Source organism: Rhamphochromis longiceps, linkage group LG22 (genome assembly GCF_057381845.1).
Source record: "Rhamphochromis longiceps isolate RC_006_pf linkage group LG22, R_longiceps_female_GT1.1, whole genome shotgun sequence".
NCBI lineage: Eukaryota > Metazoa > Chordata > Actinopteri > Cichliformes > Cichlidae > Rhamphochromis > Rhamphochromis longiceps.
This window is the reverse complement of record NC_140577.1, coordinates 7,249,184-7,272,209: the sequence shown is the minus strand read 5'-3', so window position 1 is coordinate 7,272,209 and position 23,026 is coordinate 7,249,184. Positions and strand designations below refer to the sequence as shown.

Here is a 23,026-nt window from a genome sequence, read left to right as displayed (position 1 = left end):
TATGATGTTTATTATTAGAGTTTCATGTTTCTGTTTGTTTAGGATTTGTTCTTCGGTTGTGTCTGCTTAGTATTTGTCTAGTTCCATGTGTCATTTTCTGTCTGAATCAGAATCAGAATCAGAAACTTTATTGTCATTGTCACGAGAACAACGAAATGAAGAATGGTCCCCGATCATTGCATCATCCCTAGCAATATCAAAATATAAATAAAACAATAAAATTCAATAAATAAAATTGAATTTTATTGTCTCTCTATGTCGAGTCTGCGTCTTAGTGTGATGGTTTCTTGTTCCTGTTTTATTGTGAAGGTCTGCGTCTCATGTGAGTGTGTTCAGTTTTACCTCTGTCTCGTCTTGTTGATTATTCCCAGCTGTGTCCACCACCTGTGTGTAATTCCCCTGTGTTTCTCTGTGTGTATTTAAGTCGTGTCCTCCGTCATTGTAGTTGCTGGTCTGTCTGTCCACCATGTCTCACCCGTGTGTTCTCCCTGCTGTCCATCGTCATTCTCCTCTGCTCGGTCTCATTCTTGTCCAGGTTTGTGCTCTGTAGTTTAGTTGTTTCCAGTCTAGTTTAGTTCGTGCTCCATTTGCTGCTTGTCTATATTTATTTTGTGTTTAATAAACCACCCTCACACCTGTACAAGTGCCTGCGTTTGGATCCTCCTTTACTTTCCACACGGCTCATCTCACTCGGCGTGACACTAACACATTGTCTGATTCTCTGCACCACACACATTGGTGTGAGCTGGGTTTTTTTTTTTTATTCTTAAAAGAAAAAAACAAGGAAAAATAAGGAACAATCTTTTATTATTTCACAGATGTAAACACTGCTGCAGCAAAACATTACCTCAATAAACACATCTCATAAAAATATAACACATACAGTTTTATTCTGTCCTTTCGCTGCTGGTTTCTCACAAATACTTCTGCGAGACACTTTGCAGGATGTATCAGACCAACTCTTCTGGTAACGATCACCTTTATCACCCATCATTACACAGTCGTCCTCTCCCCAGTTGTCCGGCTCCTTGTAGTTCCAATAAGATAAACTAGGAGATGAAGATCAAAAAGAATTGTCTCAGTAAACGCTGCTAACTTTGATTTTGAAAATGGGATTTTTTTCCCCCACATCAATCAAACCTTTCGTTCAGTGGTGATCCGTCCACCCACAACCATCTGCCCTGCTCTGCTGAGTCTGTCAGTCCGATCCAGAACTTGTCTTCATGATCCGTCATTATGCGTCTCACTTTTTTCCACAGGAATTCCTAAACAGGAAAAGTTGATCAAAAATATTTTGTGACACTTCTCTTTGCTAAAGAAATGTAAAGATGTGGTTAAATATGTGAGAACCAAAACTTGCAGCAGTTTTTTATACCTGCTCCTCTCTGCTGTCTATCTTAACCAGGTCTCCTCCTTTAGCTCTACATTCATCTCTGCTCTTCGTCCAGGATGATTTATTGGTAGAAAAGTAATAACACTTTCCTCCATGATGCTCCCAGCCTTCTTCACATTTAGAACATGGATCACCTTTGAAGATATTAAAGCAAAGATTTCAGTCAGGTGGAAGAAACTGTTCATATTTGTGTGATTTGAAGGCAGCAGGAAGTTCCTTCTGTCCTGCAGGTACAAACTAAGTTACTGTTTCTGTGAGTCCATCAGTGTTTCTTTAATCATCATTGTTAGATATTTTAGTATTATGGGAGCATGTACTGGGTACTTCTTTTATGATGATATTAGACTGAAGATTCTGTGACTTAACAAGGCTCTTTATGTTAACCCTCATTTTCTCTTTCCTTGTCAACTCGAGATTTATGGTGTGAAAGTAGATGCTAAGGTTGGAAGGACAACACCAACAAAGCACTCTTTTTACTTATCACTCCCTTGCAGAAGATGTTTATGTGAAGACCATCTGGTTGTGTCAGAACTCAGGATGTAGGAGACCTCTGTATAAGATTTATAGGCCTTGAGAGTGCATCTGTAGAACAAAGGATTCCAACTGTCGAAGGACACCACCCCACCCAGTGGGCAGGGTCTGAAACTGAAACTTGTTGTCTGCCTATAAAAACTGCTGCACAAAAGAATAAACTTTGAGTTAGTTTGGGATGACAATTTAGAACAGTCGCCGCGTCTTTTTGTTCTTCCAAACTGCTCCCGGTACTCCGGCCGGTACCGTAATTAACCGTTGATCATACTTGAGAATATTCTTATTGTTATAGGTTAAAGGATGAACTCTGATGATGAAAGCCCACGCCTCAGAGAAACCCGGAATGGAGTTTCTTACAATTTGGTGTCAGAAGTGGGATCCGCTGACGAAGGTAAATACGTGTCTTTTTTATTCATAAGACTGTGTTATACCTTCCTCAGTGATCCACTTACTAAGTAAATTAAAATAGAAAGTGACACAGGAAGTTGCCTGTTGTTTTGAAACGCATGCTAAAAAAGCGAGAAGTTGCTCGTTAAGTGAGAAGTTACTCACCAAAAAGACACAGGAAGTTACCTGTTGTCTTGAAACGTACGTTAAAAAGTGAGAAGTTGCTCACTCAGAGAGCTAGCAAATAATTAAATTAACCTCAGATGTGCCATCCTTCAAGTGTGTAAACTCTACGTAGATGAAAAAGTGAGTGTGAATGTGTCTGACGTCACAGTGTTTTTGTGCGCTGTGTAAAAATAATTGTTTTTGATTGTGAGAGCGGTGATTCTGCAGATCACCAGCTATTTAAAAAAAAAAAAAATACAAACAAAAAAGAGTGAAAAAGAGACAGAATTTATATTGTAAAAAAAAAAAAAAGTCATATGAAAAAGGTTTTGTGTTGATCAGCCAAAAAACAACTATAATCTCATTTTATGCTTTTAAGAAAGGATTGTTCACAAAAACTCAGTAAAGAGAGAGAGAGAGATGTGTGTTGATTAGTATGATGATAATAATGAACATGTCTTAGTTTGTCACTTTCAGGTAAAAAGCAGACCCGAATCAATTTTCCACATGCAGCGGTCGGACGAAAAGTTATAGTTTAACAATTGGAAACGTTCAAGCCAAGTTTCTGGCTGACTTATTTACAGCACGATCTGTCTCAAAACTCTCACTCTTCCCTAAAAAAACCTGATCAGCAGCGGCAGTATCGGAGCAGAGGCTGCAGAAGCAATCTAAAAAAAAAAAAAAAAAAACAGCAGAAGAAGAAAGCAAACCCATCTTCCTATCTGATTGGATGAATTCCACGGAGGGGCGAGCAAGATGGCGGCGTGAAGAGGAGTTTTTGTTCGAGCTCTTAGCACGAGACACTTATTTTACGTCTTTCTGGCTTTCGGGACTTTTTTGGAGATCAGCGCGCTAAGCTTGCTGGATCTGAGGCCAGGTTCTGCGGCGGCAGCATGTCAAAATGCTCAGAAAGGACTGAGTGACTCGGGCAAGCCACATGCGGCTAGCATGCTGGCTAGCGACCACAGCTACATGAAAGAAATGGACCCTTCATGATGCGCTCAACGTGCCGGCGCTGTGGTGGGAAAGGCTCCATCATAAACACGCCCTGCGCAGAGGTTCAGGCCAAGAAGAAGAAGACGACGACGACTTCCAAGCCCAAGAAGGTCGGCCCCAGCGTGGGCGAGCTGATGATGAAAGCCCACGCCTCAGAGAAACCCGGAATGGAGTTTCTTACAATCATCAGAGGATACAAATGTTTAAAAGAATAAATCCACAACTTATGTACCTGTAACTTCAGGAGGTTGTGGACATACAGGCTGCACCGTGCTGCATGGTTTTGCTTCAGAGTCTCTTTCTTGTACCATAAAGGAAATGTAGATTAGATTTTTATTAGTTATTTAGTCTTTATGGCTTTTTTGCAGAACATAACAAAACTCTAACTGAAGTCAAATCATCAATGAATTGTTCTTAAATTAGTTTTAGTTATGCTGCAAACATTACTGGGAAAAATCTTTTTTTAATCAGAAAATTGTGCACACTCACTGGTAACACAGAGGGCAACAACAGCAGCAGCCAGAAGAGCACTGAGAACCAGCAGGGCCACTCTCTCTGGGGTGACCTTTGACCTTGTGCTCTTCACAGTTTGTTGAGAGGCCTCTAAACATTCAAATGTAACACATATATCACCAAGATGTGACATATGAGCATAAATATGTACAGGTTTTTGATACAACAATATGAACGCATGATTGAATTCTTTGTTACTTTGTGCAGATAATAATATGATAACTTATTTTTGTTTTTGGCGTTTGTATTCTGTGGTAATATTTCTACCAAATCTTCACCAAACATCATGCAAACTAATTACTTAACAGGGCAGTGAAAGTCCTGATATTATGAATCTCCTTTGTTATTTTGTCTTTTAATATTGTACGATTGAACAGAATAAATACTGAAATGTTATAAAGTGGTTTGAGGTAACAGTTCTTGTCTTTTGTGACTATGTAAATAAACATAAATAGAATTGAATTCAACTCAATTAAAGCTTTTGAAATAACTTCTTTGGCTGAGATAGGTAAATGAAACCAAGCACAGAAAAAGTAAACAGAGACAATAATTGCTCATTACTGCTCTTTACCTACCAGGCAGCTCCTTTGTGGGCGGCTGAGACTTTGAGATCCTTACGTCTGCATGCGTGGTGTAACCCTCTGCAGCAAAAACATGAAGCCAGAAATGACTGCTTACTTTGAAGTGAGTTACTGTTTGCTGCTAATAACGCCTTCAATTCACAAGCAGACTAGCTTCAACAAAAAGAAGTGTAGAAGGAGAATTTTCTTATATATCTCATATGTATCACAGTAAGTAGACAAGACTCACTGTTGGCCTCCCTCTTCCATCTAAAGGTTACGATAGAGTTCAGTACTTCATCTTCAGACATTTTACTGCTTTGTGACCTTCAGTTAGTCAAAGAGAGTTTAACAAGATGTAGACATAAAAAAAAACTTCCTGTTAAACAGACGAATGGGGAGGGTTTCATAAACCACTGCTCCACAAATAACAAGTGTTACTGGTTATATGCACTGTGGCTGATAAGAACAAAAGGCTTGTGATTTGAATTCTTTTGATCTCTTCTGAATTTATTGTAACTAATTGTTTAATCTCCTCCTATTTCAATACCCTGTCTTATAGAATAAACCTGCAAAGTGTTTCTTAATGATATGTAATTCATAATGATGGATAGAGTCACCATTAGTTTCCCTCACTTGTCTTTTTAAATCTTTTCAGTTTCATTGTACAGGAGTACAAGACTTCATTTTCAGATATTTTACTTCTGTGTGACTATCAGCGAATCACAAAGTAAAGTGTCAAGCAATATAAAAATACCTTCCTGTCAAACAGAAGAATGTATGATTTCACACATTTCACACACTTTACATATGTGAACATTTAAAAAATACTAGAATTTTGTCCTGTTGTACCTACGGGCAGCTATCGTCACCATGATGAGCTTAGTCTTTGTTAGAGTTTATGGTTCGTCTGTTTCCTGTATCTCATTTTTATATCCATCTGAACTAAGAATACCACAAAGAACAAACATGAGAAGGATGAACAGGCAAGGTGAAAAATGAAATACTGAGTATTCACAGAAAACTCGAAACACTCCAAAACGTAAAATACTTACAACAGAAAACCTAACTATGAACTCAAACTAGGAACTTTGCACAGCAAACAGGTCAAACTCAAGGACTATGAAGATCCCAGGTTATAAATAAGTGTTAGCTTTCTAATGACTACAACTGGCTCGTGTTTTCTTTTTCTTACCTTACAACTAAGTCAGTGTTGGGTTACATTAGGATAATTCTGAACATCTGATTTGAATCAGATGCTCAACTTTGACTTTTCTAACACACTGTAGTGTATTTAGATCAGATAGAAGAGGATAAAAGTTTCTCATGCTGCCATATGTAAGAGGCACAAACACTTTAAACCAACAGGAAACATCCGACATTTTGGTATCAGTGGTAACATTTCACACATGGTCATGGTTACTTCCTCATTTATTTCTGGCTTGATACCTCAGTCATCTGTTTAAATGGTTGTCTTTCTTTCTTTTGTTCAAACTGATGGTTGTCTGATCACACAGATCTTTTTGAAGCTTGAACTTTTTCTACTTCCTTTTAATTCTACATTTAAGTTATTTTCTTGTTTCTTTGTATATTTACATGCATGTACTTACCTTTTATGTTCCTCTGTGGATAGTTTGCCATGCTGAGGCTTCAACATGACCAGAGTTAGTCCAGTTGTTTCTGAATAAACAAATAAATAAACTATAAATGATGTATTTTACTCTTTAGATAAACACGAGGACTTTATGATTGGGTGGATTTATCCGTGCTTGAAGAAGTAAAACTAATCATACATTTATTTTTGTTACAGCTGTGTGTGTGTGTCTCTCTCTCTGTCTCTCTCTCTCTGTCTCTCTCTGTCTCTCTCTCTCTCTCTCTCTGTCTCTCCCTCCTCCCCTGCAGGACTTTTTAAATTTCCTTTCAGAGATAACCTGTTAACCTCGGCCTCCAACTCATTCTTTTACGCCGATGGTTTTCTACATTGTTTTCATTAAATCTTACCCCTTAAACCCCAAGACCGTCTGGATCATAACATATACATTTTGTCATTTTGCGGTGAATAAATTCAAAAATTTAAATTTTAAATTTTTTTTAATTCTTAAAAGAAAAAACAAGGAAAAATAAGGAACAATCTTTTATTATTTCACAGATGTAAACACTGCTGCAGCAAAACATTACCTCAATAAACACATCTCATAAAAATATAACACATACAGTTTTATTCTGTCCTTTTGCTGCTGGTTTCTCACAAATACTTCTGCGAGACACTTTGCAGGATGTATCAGACCAACTCTTCTGGTAACGATCACCTTTATCACCCATCATTACACAGTCGTCCTCTCCCCAGTTGTCCGGCTCCTTGTAGTTCCAATAAGATAAACTAGGAGATGAAGATCAAAAATAATTGTCTCAGTAAACGCTGCTAACTTTAATTTTGAAATTGGGATATTTTTTTTTTTCCACATCAATCAAACCTTTCGTTCAGTGGTGATCCGTCCACCCACAACCATCTGCCCTGCTCTGCTGAGTCTGTCAGTCCGATCCAGAACTTGTCTTCATGATCCTTCATTATGCGTCTCACTTTTTTCCTCAGGAATTCCTAAACAGGAAAAGTTGATCAAAAATATTTTGTGACACTTCTCTTTGCTAAAGAAATGTAAAGATGTGGTTAAATATGTGAGAACCAAAACTTGCAGCAGTTTTTTATACCTGCTCCTCTCTGCTGTCTATCTTAACCAGGTCTCCTCCTTTAGCTCTACATTCATCTCTGCTCTTCGTCCAGGATGATTTATTGGTAGAGAAGTAATAACACTTTCCTCCATGATGCTCCCAGCCTTCTTCACATTTAGAACATGGATCACCTTTGAAGATATTAAAGCAAAGATTTCAGTCAGGTGGAAGAAACTGTTCATATTTGTGTGATTTGAAGGCAGCAGGAAGTTCCTTCTGTCCTGCAGGTACAAACTAAGTTACTGTTTCTGTGAGTCCATCAGTGTTTCTTTAATCATCATCAGAGGACACAAATGTTTAAAAGAATAAATCCACAACTTATGTACCTGTAACTTCAGGAGGTTGTGGACATGTAGGCTGCACCGTGCTGCATGGTTTTGCTTCAGAGTCTCTTTCTTGTACCATAAAGGAAACGTAGATTAAAGTCTTTATGGCTTTTTTGCTGAAGATAACAAAACTCTAACTGAAGTCAAATCATCAATGAATTGTTCTTAAATTAGTTTTAGTTATGCTGCAAACATTACTGGGAAAAATCTTTTTTTAATCAGAAAATTGTGCACACTCACTGGTAACACAGAGGACAACAACAGCAGCAGCCAGAAGAGCGCTGAGAACCAGCAGGGCTACTCTCTCTGGGGTGACCTTTGACCTTGTGCTCTTCACATTTTGTTGAGAGCCGTCTAAACATTCAAATGGAACACATATATCACAAAGATGTGAGATCGACATCCCTTCCTTATAGATTAACGTTCCTTGAGGCTACTGTTTTGGTGCTATGTAAATAAACCCGAATTAAACTGAAGCTTGTAAATAAAATCCTGGGCTGACTTAGGCAGAAAAAATTGAGCACAGGGAGAAAAATGTAACCAGGAGAGAAAAACTGTTCATGCTCTTTACCTACCAGGCAGCTCTTCTGAAGTTGTCTGTGAGATCCTGACATCTGAGTAAGTCAAATCAGCCAAAGAGGAAACAGGCTCTGGGCCTACAACGTAAAATGTGATTGCTACTCAGTATCACGTGAATTTCTGTTAACTTGTGATAACATATAAGTTTAAAAAGAATGATATTGACACTAAATTCAAAGGTCCACTATAATTAGATCCTAAGGACATAATTCCCCAAAAATGAAAAAACAAAGAAATAAATTTTCTGCAAAAAAATAAATAAATTAAGTATGGTGTTAGTGCATTTACAATACAGTGTAACAATTTTTGCAGACAAAATAACATTTCCACATACATCATGTATACAGTGCTCATTTGAGGACATGTCCTTTTATACTCAAGCTGATGTGCATGTTCTTTTCATTTTAGCCCACTTTATAGTACAGGCAGGCATACAACAGTGATTTAAAACATTTTATTGTTAATGTTATCTTTGAACAGTGAATGTGAAAGGAAAAAAGTTAGACTTGGCTCCATCATTAAAAGACCACATAGGCCTACACATTTTGATGGCATTTATTTTTTTCTTGTACGTTACAAAGAACAGTCGTTCTCACATTTATATTGATATAATAAAAGCACAACTAAATAACTGAGAATCCATCATCCACATCGACATAATGAACATTACATAAAGATACAAAAATATAAAGATATAAAAAGGCAGGAGCAATGTGGGCTCCACCCCCGTACAGTACAACATATTTTCAATGTAAGATGGGGAAATATTGTATTTTTCAACAAAAACATACCATGGGTACCAATTATACACTACTTAAGTTACTTACTTTGTACTTAGGATTACTTATAGTGTAATCCTTTCTTTGTTTCCTGTAATAACCTAACTTGTTACCCCCTTGTTCTAGTGTACCTACATTTAAGTATTTGGACATAAATATGATATATATATAAAATTGTAATTTAAAAAATACATTGAAATTGCATTGATGTACATTGTGATTAAGCCACATTATAAAGTGTAACCCATTAATATTCCAACTAACAAAAAGCCAATAATATTAAGCTGTATGCATATTAAATATAACTCATAAGTACACAAATAAATCAACTCACCTTTGGTTTCCATCGTCCCTCTTTTAAATTTGACATCAGAATAAACTATTTCAGCTTCAGGCATTTTACTGCTGTGTGACCATCGGTGAGTCTGAAAGAGACGTTTCACAGGCACAGACAAAATGGAAAACTAAAAAAAAAACCTTCCTGTCAAATCGACAAATGGGGAGGGCTTTACGAAGAACTGTTCCACAATATCAGACTGTTTTTTAAACTCGTGGTTATTAAAAAAAAAATGCTCTACTTCCTTTTTTATGTGAATAAAATAAATTACAAATTTTCCATAACAAAGATGACGTTGAAGAGATGATGTTTGTATTCTTTTTAATGTTTTCAGAGGAAGTTCTTGATTAGATGCACTGTGAGTTTTATTAAGGAGTCGTAACTTGATTTTTGATCAAACTGAGGAATGATAATAAGCTAAATAAAATACGAAGACTCACCCTTCTTTCTTTCTCTCTCTTCCTCCTTTTGCTGTCGCTTTCTATCGTGTGTGTGTGTGTGTGTGTGTGTGTGTGTGTGTGTGTGTGTGTGTGTGTGTGTGTGTGTGTGTGTGTGTGCGCTTTGTTACAGAGGTAAAGGGTTGCCAGGGTCTCTCTCCCACTAATCTTGTATAAATGCCATACCTGGTGACACTATAAGTCACCAGGGGCCGGTATTAGATGATGTTTGTCCAAAATTTTGGTCAATCTGCAGGTCTAATCTACTAATAAAAAAAGAAGTTTAAAATGATTTAATATATCTTACAGTAGGTGCTTTGGCACACAGGAAAACAGATATCAAGAAAAGAAATGTCACTGTGCTAACTACTACATCACCTGCTTTTAATCATAGCTGTTCATTTAGGTCCATGAGTATTTGAAAAATGATGATATGATGACAGATAATAAATCCACCAATCTATATGTGATTGAAGTGCAGATGTTTCTGTGTTAATTTAAGAGGTTTGGCAGAATTACAACTATTTGTATAGATTACAGCAGACTCATTATGCAGAGAAAGCTTTCCATGACTTAAAATTTGCACTACAGACTGCACTAACTTTAGGATTATCATATCCTAATAAACGTTTCACCCAGACAGTGGATGAAAAAGGTGGATACTTAAGCTCTGTTTCGATACAGCAGCACGGGGAGTGACAAGGACCAGCAGGCCGTCCTCTACCTGCATGCAGCAGAAACAGCTGAAAGGGAAGCATTTATTAGCTGCTCCTATGTTATGTGTCACAGCCATATCAGGGCCTCCTGAAACTGCCTTTGTGTGGGTGTGGTGTTCTCTCTCCGCCTCCTCCTCTTTGCTTGCTCCACCCTTCTGTCTCTTTCTCACTCTCCTCTCTCCCCAGGACACAGATGCTGTTCATTGGCCTCGTTTACCACCTGGGCCCAGTCAGAAATCACCTCTCTGAGGTTGTATAAGCTGGGGATGAACTGGATGTGGGAGGGTGGTTTTCTCTGGTGTCTCCACATTGTGTTCTAGGTGTCGAAAGAGGTCCTGTTATGAGATTGTCCTGCCTGTGGTGTGGAGTTGTAGGAGCAGTGGGGAGAGTAGCTGCTTCATGTGAGTATCGCGGGCTTGTGGGCCTCAGTAGCAGTGGAGCTTACTGCTAGTGACAGGGTGGGCCTGTGGGCCCCCGGAAGTGCCTCATGGTGTGGAGTTTTGTTCTTTGTTGTTGCGACCTTTTTCTTTTTCTAGAGTTATTGGTAAAACGGCATTGCTGGCTCCTTCAGTTAAGATTATCTATAATAAAAACTATAATATTTGCTAAAAACTTCAGTCTGGTTTCCTTTCATTCTGTTCTGGACCCATTTGTTACCAGTCCCCACACACACCCCTAGACCTCCTTCATGGGGACGTAACATATGTTATCTCATTGTATTACTAGAAAGATTACATTTCACAGTAAAAGATGTGATATGCTAAACCCAGCTTCACTTCTCCACACAGAAGCAGATGGTGAACCACAAGATTTTATAGCTGCTTTCTGAAATCTGCTCCTCCAGACCTGACCTACAGGACATACCACTGGCAAGCTCTACTCCGGTGGTGTTTGTGGATAGTTCGGCATCACGCATCCCAGACAACCCAATAGGATATGCAGTGGTCAGAGAACATTTAGTCAGGATCATTACTAGTGATGGGTAGATGAGGCCTCGTGAAGCGTTTCAGCACATTCCCCAAACTGTATCGATACAGTGTCGACACAGTGTTGCTGTTTTACTCCATACTGACACCTGCTGGACCTTAAATATCATTGTAGGCAACTTACTTGAGACTCACAACAGACACTGATTCAATGACCTAATCATACTTGTATACACTATAAGGTATTGTACTTTCCATGGAATAATTTTATATATTTTACATTGCAAATATTTTAGACATCTTTAAAATATATTGTGAATGACATTAAGTGAAAATTAAAATGAAAGTATTGTGAATGTAATATTACCCATTTAAATGTAATTGACTCAGAGTTTTAAAAGATATATTCGTTAAAGAATCCTCTGGGCCCTATTTCAGGAAGCCGGTTTAGTGCAAAATCTGAGTAAGTATACACTGAGTTAACGAAAACTCTGGGTTTTCGGTTTCACAAAGCGAGATTAGATTAATTCTGAGTGAGTTACTATGACAACACACTCCGTGAAGCTAACCTGCCCCCTAGCAGGTTTACTTCAACTAACCCTGACCTTCTCCGCCTCTTTGTCGGAAACCTGACAGTAGGAAGTGTCAGACATGGCGTGCTCCTTCCTTGAAGAGCCAGTAGATGTTGAAGCACAAATTCTCCGCAGAGCTCTCCGCCGGGAGAGAGTGATTAGAGCGCGTTTGGACATTTTATCATTTCCTGATGATTTTCTGTGTGAACGTTACAGTTTTTCAGCACAATCTCCCTTTGTTTTGCAGCTGAGGCTGTGTTACTTTTTTTCCGCGGAATTTGCATGTTATCGGCATATGCTGCCATCAGAATTTCGGCCTCAACCGCTGTAAAATACATTGACCGTGCCTTCTTTCCCTCCGTCTCCATGGTGACTCGCTTCCTGAGTCACCATGACGGCTTCCTGAAATAGGGCCCAAGGCCCTATTTCAGGAAGCCAGTTTAGAAAACTCAGAGTGAAAAACGATACTCAGGGTTGAGTAACCCCGAACTGTCCAACTCGGAATATTCGGTTTCAGAAAGGCTGATAACAATTAGTTCAATCAACGCGGAGTTGCTTTAACCCCAAGTTAAGCGCGCGCACGAGGATACATAAAGCCCTGATTAGTGGAGCACAGATTAAGCGAGTCACCATGGAGACTGAGGGAAAGAAGGCGCGGTCAATGTATTTTACAGCGGTTGAGGCCAAAATTCTGATGGCAGCATATGCCGATAACATGCAAATTCCGCAGAAAAAAAGTAACACAGCCTCAGCTGCAAAACAAAGGGAGCATGCATGGCAAAACATAGCCGACAGAGTCAATGCGTGAGTGTTAATATAAACATTGATCTAGGGATTTCCATCCATTTAACACGTTATTTTATTATATTTTATTTTATACATTTTATTTTGTGATGTGATGTGAGAGCAGACGTTCCTGGCAGCAAGTAAAAATGAAATATAAAAATATAGTCCAAACAGGTAAGGTGTAATTGTATTATGAGCCATAGTGCTTAGTCTGTTTGTCCGATGTAAATCAATTGCAGTTAGAGGCTACATTAATTTCCCCTCTGTAAGCACTTATTGAAATTATCTGAGCACATTACAAGTACATATTTGCTTACTCTGTATGCTCAAATGTGACCCGTTATAGCCAACAGAAAAAAAGCGGAGGCCCGAAAAACAGGTGGGGTCCTCCACCACCACCACTCACAGAGGCTGAGCAGTTGGCTTCCACATTTGTGATAATGTTGGCAGCATCACATATGATCTTCACAGTGCAGACAACACAAATTAGCATCCATTACTATAATGAAATAATTTGTTAGTTTGAAATGCTACAGGGAACTATGTACCTGCACATTAATGCTGTGGAAAGACTTCCTGTTCACATAGTCTCCTTCATTTACTGAAGGAGCAATGATTGGAATGTGAGTGCCATCTATACAGCCGATCACGCCTGGGAACCGTGAGAATAAATGTAAAATTTAAGTAGTAGTTCAAGTATCACCACATCATGAATTAAGTTTTGTTCATCCTGATACCTGCAATTTTGTGGCATCCCTCTTTGATAAATCTTGTGGGTCTATGACCGGGGAACACCACAAACGAGTACACGAGACGTTTCAGTGCAACTGTAACATTCCTGACTGCCCGACAGATGGTAGCCTTGGAAACGTGCTGAGCTTCACCAATATTATACAGAAAGCTCCCATTTGCAAAAAACCGAAGTGCAATACAAATAATATGTACAGAACTGAGAGAATGTCCGCGATGTGTCACATGCGTAATATATGGCCTGAGGATGTTATCCAAATAAATTATAGATTGTGCTGAAAAACGGTAACGTTCACACAGGAAATCATCAGGAAATGATAAAATGTCCAAACGCGCTCTAATCACTCTCTCCCGGCGGAGAGCTCTGTGGAGAATTTGTGCTTCAACATCTACTGGCTCTTCAAGGAAGGGACACGCCATATCTGACACTTCCTACAGTCAGGTTTCCGACAAAGAGGCGGAGAAGGTCAGGGTTAGTTGAAGTAAACCTGCTAGGGGGCAGGTTAGCTTCACGGAGTCTGTCGTCATAGTAACTCACTCAGAATTAATCTAAACTCGCTTTGTGAAACCGAAAACCCAGAGTTTTCGTTAACTCAGGGTATACTTAGTCAGAGTTTGCACTAAACCGGCTTCCTGAAATAGGGCCCTGGACATGAACCTCCGAAACAAGGCGTAGAGAACATGATGTGAACAACAGACAACCTGACAAAGAATGAACAGAAACACACAGACCAAATACACACAAGGGTGATTAGGGGGAAGTGGAAACACATGGGGAAACAGCTGACACTAATCTGACATAACGAGACAAAGGAAGCAAAGCTGACTACACTGACATAGGACACAGACCTTCAAAATAAAAGAGGAAATGAGATGCAGACTAGACAATATAAACTTGACAACATAAGACACGTAGCATGAAACCGGGAAAGGGAAACTTAAATACAGGGGTAGAAAACACAGAGACACTAATAAACAAATAAGATAAGATAAGATAAGATAAGATAAGATAAGATAAGATAAGATAAGATAACCTTTATTAGTCCCACACGTGGGAAATTTGTTTTGTCACAGCAGGAGTGGACAGTGCAAAAGTTATGAGGCAAAAATTAGAATACAATAAGAATAAATACAGTACACAACTGTACAGAATAGAATAAAATAAAATACTATATACAGTAGAATAAAATAAAATAAATATACAATAAGATAAAAATAGAATACAAATACAAATACTATATACAACTGAGTAAAAATACAACGATGACAGAAAGGATTATTGCACTTAGTATTATTGCATATGTATGGATGTGTGTGCTTGATCAGTTAAAGTCTAAATGAACTTAGCTACCCTAAAGAACACATAACATCCAAATAAACTAAACTCAAAACACTGGGTCAACAGATCCAGGAACATGACATTTATGTCTTTAAGACATTCCTGCAGTTTAACTATATGGTGTGTGTTATCTGGCTTCATGGACAGATAGAGCTTGGTGTCATCAGCATAGCAGTGAAGATTTATGCTATATCTTCTAATGATGCTGCCTAGGGGAAGCATGTATAATATAAACAGAATTGGTCCTAGCACTGAACCCTGTGGAACACCATAATTGACCTTAATGTGTGAAGAGGACTCTCCATTTACATGAACAAATTGGAGTCTATTAGATAGATATGATACAAACCACTGCAGCGCAGTACCTGTAATACCTACAGCATGCTCTAATCACCCTAATAGGATATTATGGTCAACAGTATCAGATGCTGCACTGAGGTCTAGCAGGACAAGCACAGAGATGAGTCCACTGTCAGAGGCCATAAGAAGATCATTTGTAACCTTCACTAAAGCTGTTTCTGTGCTGTGATGAACTCTGAAACCTGACTGAAACTCTTCAAATAAGCCATTCCTCTGCAGATGATCTGTTAGCTGTTTGACAACTACTCTGCCGGTCGGAGCGGGCATGCTCCATTTTGCGTAACTATTTTTAAATCCCGGTAGCACTGCAACCACGTAAGCTAGCGCAATCATTTTTTTTGCCTATAAAACCGGAGGAGTTGTACTTACATCTTATGCCATCAGCTTGTCCTAGGTTACGGTTTCCTTCCACATATAGCTTTGCAAAAACTGCATAAAAACCACTTGCAGCAACAAAAACACAATATTCCAGAAACACGCTTTGCCATCCGATCAGCTGTTTGTAACACTTCCTACTCCATCAGCGCGAACTATCGCATGTCCACCATGACCTGCCCGAAACCGGAAGTGGCGTCATTTTGCGGAAATGTAGTTTTTTACCATCAGGACCTTATGAGCCTATACTTGTGTTTTTAAAAGTTATGTTTGACTTTATGACTTTCTGTGTCGTTTCTGGGATGCTTAGGACTCATATTGCACTGCTGGAAATAGTTTATTTCGATGCATATGCTGTTTTTTTTGCAAATTTGCATTATAATATTTATTTTCGTTTTTTCTGCAGTATATAAAAATTTATAAAACAATTTTCAATTTTTTTTGTAGTTTATTGCATTTATTGCAATTTATGTAATTACTATGCACTTAATGCATACATATTATTAAAACTTTGGCTATAATGGTTGTATTGATGTATATCAACTTGAAATGCTCCCAAAAATGGCACTACAAGATGTAAAAATATAATATAAGCTCTGGCGGACTTGGTTCTATGCTAGGTCTTAAAGGGTTAAAGGATGTTTGATATGAAAGGAAGGTTGGAGATCGGCCTATAATTAGCTAAGACAGCTGGGTCTGGGGATGGCTTTTTATGTAAAGGTTTAACTAGAGCCAGCTTCAAGGCCTGTGTTACATAGCTGATTATTAGAGATAAGTTGATCATATTTAAGATTGAAGCATTTATTAATGGCATGACTTCTATGAGCAGGTTTGTAGGAATGGTGTCTACAAGGCACGTTGATGGTTTAGAGCAGTGGTTCCCAAACTTTTTTTGCTAGGCCCCCCTTTGTTTTACAGGAAAAATGTTCGCGCCCCCCCCGCACATCCTCCAACCACACACACCCATTATTTTGCTCCATTGCGGTTTATTTCACACCTCACACATTTAGTAAACAATTAAGCAAATACAAGTAATCTGCAATAAATGACAGGTAGTAAGAAAATAAACTACTAACTCTTTTCCGCTACGTCCACACCTACACGGGTATTTTTGAAAACGCAGCTTTTTCGTCCACACGTAAACAGCGTTTTCAGTGGTTTTAGCATTTTCACTGATTACTGCACAGCTGGACAGAAAAGGCAAATTAAAAAAAAAATCATTAAAACATAACGACAACGAGCAGAGTTACACTAATAGAGTGTAACTTTGTGGGAGTCTTTATTTGTGTGGAGTTCATTTGTTCAGTTGGAGGAGTAGAACAAGAAAAACTGGAAAAATTTACATACTGACAGGAGGGAGGAGTTCTTGTGGTTAGAATTTCAATTAAATCATTTGAATGTAGAGCATTAGTCCCTCCTCTGATGTAGTATAAGAGATCCTAACTTTCAATGCTCCTTGTTTTTTCCACCTTTTCAGAATCAGAGAAGTTCCTGAAATAATCACGGGAGGTAAGATAACATCAAATGACGGGAACACGCAAGCTAGACTTAGCTATAAATGAATGACTTGATGAACCTGATTGCTACTTACTGGGGATGGCTATAACTCAGGGGATAGCAGGTTATTTACTAATTGGGTGGTTAGTGGTTCATTCCCTGGCTGGCCCAAGTTATTCTCCACCCTACATTTCACCAGGGTGTAAATGTTAGACAGAATTCACTGAAGCATAGGAAAAAGTGCTCGTATCAATGGTTGAATGAGGTGTATTGTGTAAAGCGCTCGGACTACTCTAATAGCAAAGGGTTATTTAAGAACAAGTCTAAATAAATCACCAAATTAAATATTTCACTAATTACGTTTTATTTACTTTAAAAACTGAAATTAGATTTTACCCTTTATATAAAAAAGTTATTATCATTTATTAAATGTTTAAAGTAAGTCCTTACTTTGGTTCTTTGTCACACCACTGCAGTCTGAATGCAGACATTTAAAAGAAGCTAACAAAGTCAAAATGGTTAAAGTTAAAAGCAAGTGAAAAACCAGCCATGTTCTGCTTGAAAATAACTGCAGAAAATGTGAGGCCACCTCATTACTTGAGGCCACCTTTGAAAAATGATGACAAAGTCTGGAATATAGGGAATTAAAAAGATAGAAATGATTGAGAGGTGGCTCTAGATTTTTGCACAGTGTTGCAATTTTGAATAACTGTACATCAGTGAATACCCTTACAATCACAAACTGCAAGTGTGTGTTTATGTTACTATTTTTAAAATGCAAGTTTGTCATATTTGTCACTTATCATATCTGTTACTTATGGTTAAATGCTTTTCTTACATTTCAGTTCCACAGACCAAAGTTTGCTGACACTTAAGAAGATACAAGACATCTGTTTCCACTACACAATGAGAATTTATTTGGTGCAAGCTTGGCGATACCTAATTAAGGGTAAAACAAAGTTAAACATAGTACTGGTCAACTATAAGATGTGATAACATTTTATAATACAGTTGGCAACACATCATAGCTTTACATCATCTGCCATGTGTTTCTGTTCAATTTAGGGTGCAATTATAAGTAATTCCAAATAAATGTTTAATTAATTTGTACCTTTGATTTATTCAACAATTACAGAAAAAAGTTATATTATGAAGAAGTGTGCTCCCTTCAAAAGCATACACAAACCGAGTTTTGCCTTCTCTTGTTTTACTTAAACAGAATTATTTGGATTATTATTAATATTATTATTTGGAGGTAAAGTTAAGGTACTTTAACTGCTAATAAATAGGGCAGTGAAGGTGATAACTGTCACGGTCCAGTGTCAGTAACAGAGTTGTTTTTTTTAGTTTGGTTTTTGTGTTCCCTCTGTTTACTGTCTGTACCATGTCTCCATACATTTCCGGTTTTATTGTGAAGGTCCGTGTCTCATGTGAGTGTATTCTGTTTCACTTCCTTGTCTCGTCTTCCCCAATCAGTCCCAGCTGTGTTGCCACCTGTTCCTCATTCCCTCTTTTGACTGCCTGCGTATTTATAGTGTGTATCATCTGCTCATTGCTGGTTTGTCTGTGCATTTCCTGCGTCCTCCTGTGTGGGTTCCCCGAGTCTCCCTGCAGCTCCCTTTCAAGTCTGTTGTATTTAGTTGTCTCCAGTTTAGGGATCCTCAGGTTCTGTTTCATGCCCACTGAGTGTCTGTTTATTTCACCTCCCCAATAAAACTCCCTTGCATCTGAAAGCAGCCTGCATTTTGGGTCCTTCGTTAAATTCCACACTGCTTGCCCCACGAGCCGTGACAATAACTTTCTTATTTTTTGCAGACTGGAGACAGCTGGGATCAACTGGCCATTCCAGAAGAATGATTACCAGGCTGCTGAACACTGCCTACCGAAGCCCTATGCAGCGTCTAAGAACTCGTCCACAAACTCTATCCGGTCCAGTGACTTTGTTGGGTTTGATGTGGCTCAGGGGTCGCTTCATTTCGTGGGTCCCTGTCGCCAATGGAGAGTCTTCTTTAGGCTGGTTCATATCATGGTGGGTAACACAAGTTTTCACATTTTTTTTAAAAAGTAAGAAAACTATTGCTGTATTCTTTTTTTTTTTTTTTAAACTGTCACCACAGAATTAAACACAATTCTTGTAACTTCTAAAACAAAATCGATTGCTCAAAAACAAGCAATTGTGGGAACATAATTCCAAATAATTACAGTGCAAATATTAACTTTTTCTTTTTAGGTTTTTTATTACTCCTTCCAAGTACTCAGATATCATCTCCAACAGTGATCTGAAATCTAAAGGACCTCCTGCTGTCTACCAACTGAGACCAAAGAAAGAGAAGTTTGGGAGTCTGACAAGAATCACTGTTGGGGAAAAAAACCCAAACAAGCCAAATAAAACCATCTTACTTGTGGGTGAAACGGGAGCAGGAAAATCTACTTTGATCAACGCTCTAGTCAACTTCACCATGGGGGTTCAGTTTGAGGATGGAGTCTGGTTTCAGATTATAGATGAGGAGAAGAGAAGTCAGACAGAAAGTCAGACATCAGATGTGATCATGTACGACATCTTTGGTTTTGAAGATAAAACTCTGCCCTACTCTCTGACCTACTCTCTGACCATCATTGATACTCCTGGATATGGAGACACCAGAGGTACTGAAATGGATGATAGCATCAGTGAAAGACTATTAGACTTGTTTCAATCAGAGGATGGAGTTAACAAAATTCATGCAGTGGGTCTGGTGATGAAGGCAAGTGAGAATCGACTGAGTGACCGACAGATGTACATCTTTGATTCAGTGGTGTCTTTGTTTGGAAAAGATCTGGAGAAAAGCATTGTTGCTCTCATCACACACTCAGATGGAGTAACACCTGAAAATGCTCTCGAAGCTCTCGAAATTGCAAAAATTAAATGTCCAAGAAATGGAAATAATGAGCCTGTTCACTTCCTGTTTAATAACCAACAGAGAAAAGAGAGAACAGAAAAAAATGAATCTTGTTTGAAGACAGCATGGAGAACAACAGAGAGAGGAATGGATGAGCTCGCAGCTTTTCTAGAAAAAACTGCACCTGAAAAGTTGGTGGTAACAACTGAAGTGTTACGTGAACGCAACAGACTGAAAGCCTGCATACAAAACTTGAAAGAGAGAATAAATGAAGTTGAACTCAAGCAAACCGAAGCCAGACAGAGACGAGAAGTGTTAGAGAAACATAAAAAAGAGATGCAAAACAATGAAAATTTCTCTGTCGAAGTTCTGGAGATTTACAAAGAGAAAGAATATATAAAATCTGGGTGGTGGGGTTTGGTGTTTTATAGTGGTACTGTCTGCTGTACAAACTGTCAGGAGAACTGTCACTTGGATTGCAGAATGGCCTGGTCTCCTGGACAGTGTGATGTCATGAAAGGAGGCTACTGCACTTCTTGCACCAGGAAGTGTCGTGCATCAGATCATGTGAAAGAAAATTGGAGATATGTGCAGAAAACAAGGAAAGTCTGGCAGACATCAGAAGACATGAAAAAGAAGTATGAAAAAAATAAGTCTGAAAGTCAAAAGCAGATGAGCCTTCTGGAACACCTTCAAGAGGAAATAAGCCAACTGGCAGCAGAGAAGTCACAGTTACTTGGTGAGTGCTACCAACGACTTGTCACACTGGAGCAGATCGCTCTGAAAGCTGATTCAGCATCCACTTTTGTCCACTTGGACTTCCTGATTGAGAAGATGAAGGAGGAACAAAACACAGAGAAGGTCCAGAAACTGGAGGAAATGAGAAAGAGAGTGGATGAAGGAACCAGAGTAGGGTCATTGTATATGCAGGGAAAAAACTAGAGAAGTGGAAAAAGTGGGGTTAGGGGTAGGAATGGATGACTGAGCCTTTGTCCAGACAGAGACAGGAGAGGCGGAGTCCATCCCCCAAACGGGTTGCCCTGTTTGACCCCGGAAAAAGTTTTGGGAAAGGTTCTTCCTACTGTGTTCTATTCTGCTCATTTTCTTCCGATGAGCCGTGTTTTTTTTTTTTGGGGGGGGAGGGTTATAAATTTTTTTGTGTAGTTTTTTTTTTGTTCCCTGTTGGGTTTGTTATTCCCGAAGGAAACCCACCCTGCTGGTTGTCACGATTACCGGAAAGCCTGCTGACGCCATTGGGTCCTCAGTCTTTGGTTAATTTTTGCGTTTGTGTTGTGTTTTATGTTTTGTATATTGTTGTAGTTTTTGTGATTTGGGTTCGCCTTTATCTAAGTAATTATAACTCTTATATGAGCTTTTATGAGGCGAGAAATAAATATAGAAAATAAAAAGAAAGAAAATTTTTTTAAAAAGTTTTATTTAATTAATTATTAAGATCAAGAAAATGGTGTGCCGTACACGCAACGATTCGACCCTTCAAGGTTCTTCTTCAGGCGCTTGGCACACAAAAAAACTGCTGACAAAAATGTGGCTGTAATGCACAGTTCTGTGGCTGGTAAGAGATGTTCACTCTTCAACGCTCCAAATCCGAATGAGCTCCTGGCTGACTCCACCTCCCTTTATACTGACTGTGTGTGTTTTTTATGTTTTGTCAATCCATTTCCAATTCTCCTTTTGTAAAACGTGTATTAACCTTCTGCATGTGAATCCTTTTTACCATTACCCTTAAATATGAACTCTAAACATTTTACAATACACTGTTTTTAATATTTAATCTTTTTAACTGTATTTGTTTCTTGTGAAATGATGTCATGAAATAACACTGTTTTTAATGTTTTACGTGATTCCACGTTTTTTTAATCTAAACATCATTTTTTATCAAATAAAATTTTTTTAATCAATTTTTATGATGTAAATAATGTCCATGTCCAATTGTAATTAACTGTAAATATTAGGATGAGGGTTTTGTATTATGGCCCCCAGGTTAAGATTAGAATTAGGATGAGGGAGGGTTTAGGGGAAATCAAATTTGGGAGTCAGGGTTACTTTGGAGCACTTTTTTGCCACATGTATTGCAAACCACGTCTCAGCTGTTTGTGGAGGTAAAATAAGTCTGCACATGACTAAAATTACGCTCAGCCATTGTTGTGAGTGCACACACCAAGGGGCTGCGAGACATTTATACAGCCGTATTTCGCACATGACTATGAAAGGCGGAAGAGAAAGTTGTTCCTTTGAATGTAGACAATCCGAATGTTATAGTTTCTTTCCACTGTGTTCCTGTTAATGAACTACAAATTTACTCTAAATTACTAAAATATCGATATTCTAATGTGAGAATCGAGTCAGACTCTTAAAGATTAGTAGTTAATTAAAGGTAGTCATTAAAAGTAACAAATGATCTTTATGCCACAGACAAGGGAGACATTAATAAAGCTCTCACAGCCCTACCTTATGCTTATTATCCATACTGGACTTTGGATGCCTTTTTTAAAAAACATTATTTTTTGTCTCTGTCTTGATTATTAAATTTTCCACTTTCTTTAAGTTGTTTAGAATGGACTGAAATTTACAAAGCTTGTCTCAGTAACCACTCAAAGTCCTTTACACTACAAGCCAAATCCAACTTTTTTCACATATTCATCTAGGTCTCCATTCAGTATCTAATTAGCATCTACAACTAGGACCAATTTAGAAATACCAGTTAATCAAAATTGCAGAACAAATCCCATATAGCCACAAAGAAAAAACACGAAAGCCACATAGAGACACCAGGAAAGTGAGGTGACAGTGTTCACCACTACACCACCATGACGCTTTGGTTATATCCATGGGAATTTGTTTTATTTCAACATAAACACATTATGTTCTAAAATTAGCAATTAATTATTTATTAATTAATAATTAATGTTTTTTTCTATAAGTAACTGGTGGTTGTTTGATGACCACTCAGCTCTGACTGAAGCGTCCTGTTGATTTACCATCACATTAATGTTCTTACTTTCTGTGGACAACTCGTCATACACAGACTTCAGAATTAGTCCAAGAATGTCACGGTACTGGACCATGAGGCCC

At 38.3% G+C, this 23,026-nt stretch overlaps 2 protein-coding genes across 2 annotated transcripts; one reads left to right on the top strand and one right to left on the bottom strand.

Moving 5' to 3' along the window:
* Positions 1–724: 724 nt before the first annotated feature.
* On the bottom strand, positions 725–9,396 carry LOC146643271 (uncharacterized). The gene is made up of 15 exons (XM_085396896.1): positions 9,294–9,396; positions 8,177–8,257; positions 7,842–7,955; positions 7,602–7,670; positions 7,255–7,406; positions 7,020–7,144; positions 6,756–6,925; positions 6,156–6,246; positions 4,796–4,872; positions 4,561–4,626; positions 3,962–4,075; positions 3,705–3,773; positions 1,376–1,527; positions 1,141–1,265; positions 725–1,049 (listed from the first exon to the last, which is right to left on the bottom strand). The coding sequence occupies exons 1-15, from the start codon at positions 9,355–9,357 to the stop codon at positions 863–865; spliced, it is 1,656 nt and encodes a 551-aa protein (XP_085253022.1). The 5' UTR covers positions 9,358–9,396; the 3' UTR covers positions 725–862.
* Positions 9,397–16,988: 7,592 nt separating this feature from the next.
* Positions 16,989–21,107, top strand: LOC146643270 (uncharacterized). Its single transcript, XM_085395956.1, has 4 exons — positions 16,989–17,066; positions 17,900–18,003; positions 18,870–19,083; positions 19,285–21,107. Exons 2-4 carry the CDS (start codon positions 17,961–17,963, stop codon positions 20,873–20,875), a joined length of 1,848 nt encoding a protein of 615 aa, XP_085252082.1. The 5' UTR covers positions 16,989–17,066; positions 17,900–17,960; the 3' UTR covers positions 20,876–21,107.
* Positions 21,108–23,026: the final 1,919 nt, after the last annotated feature.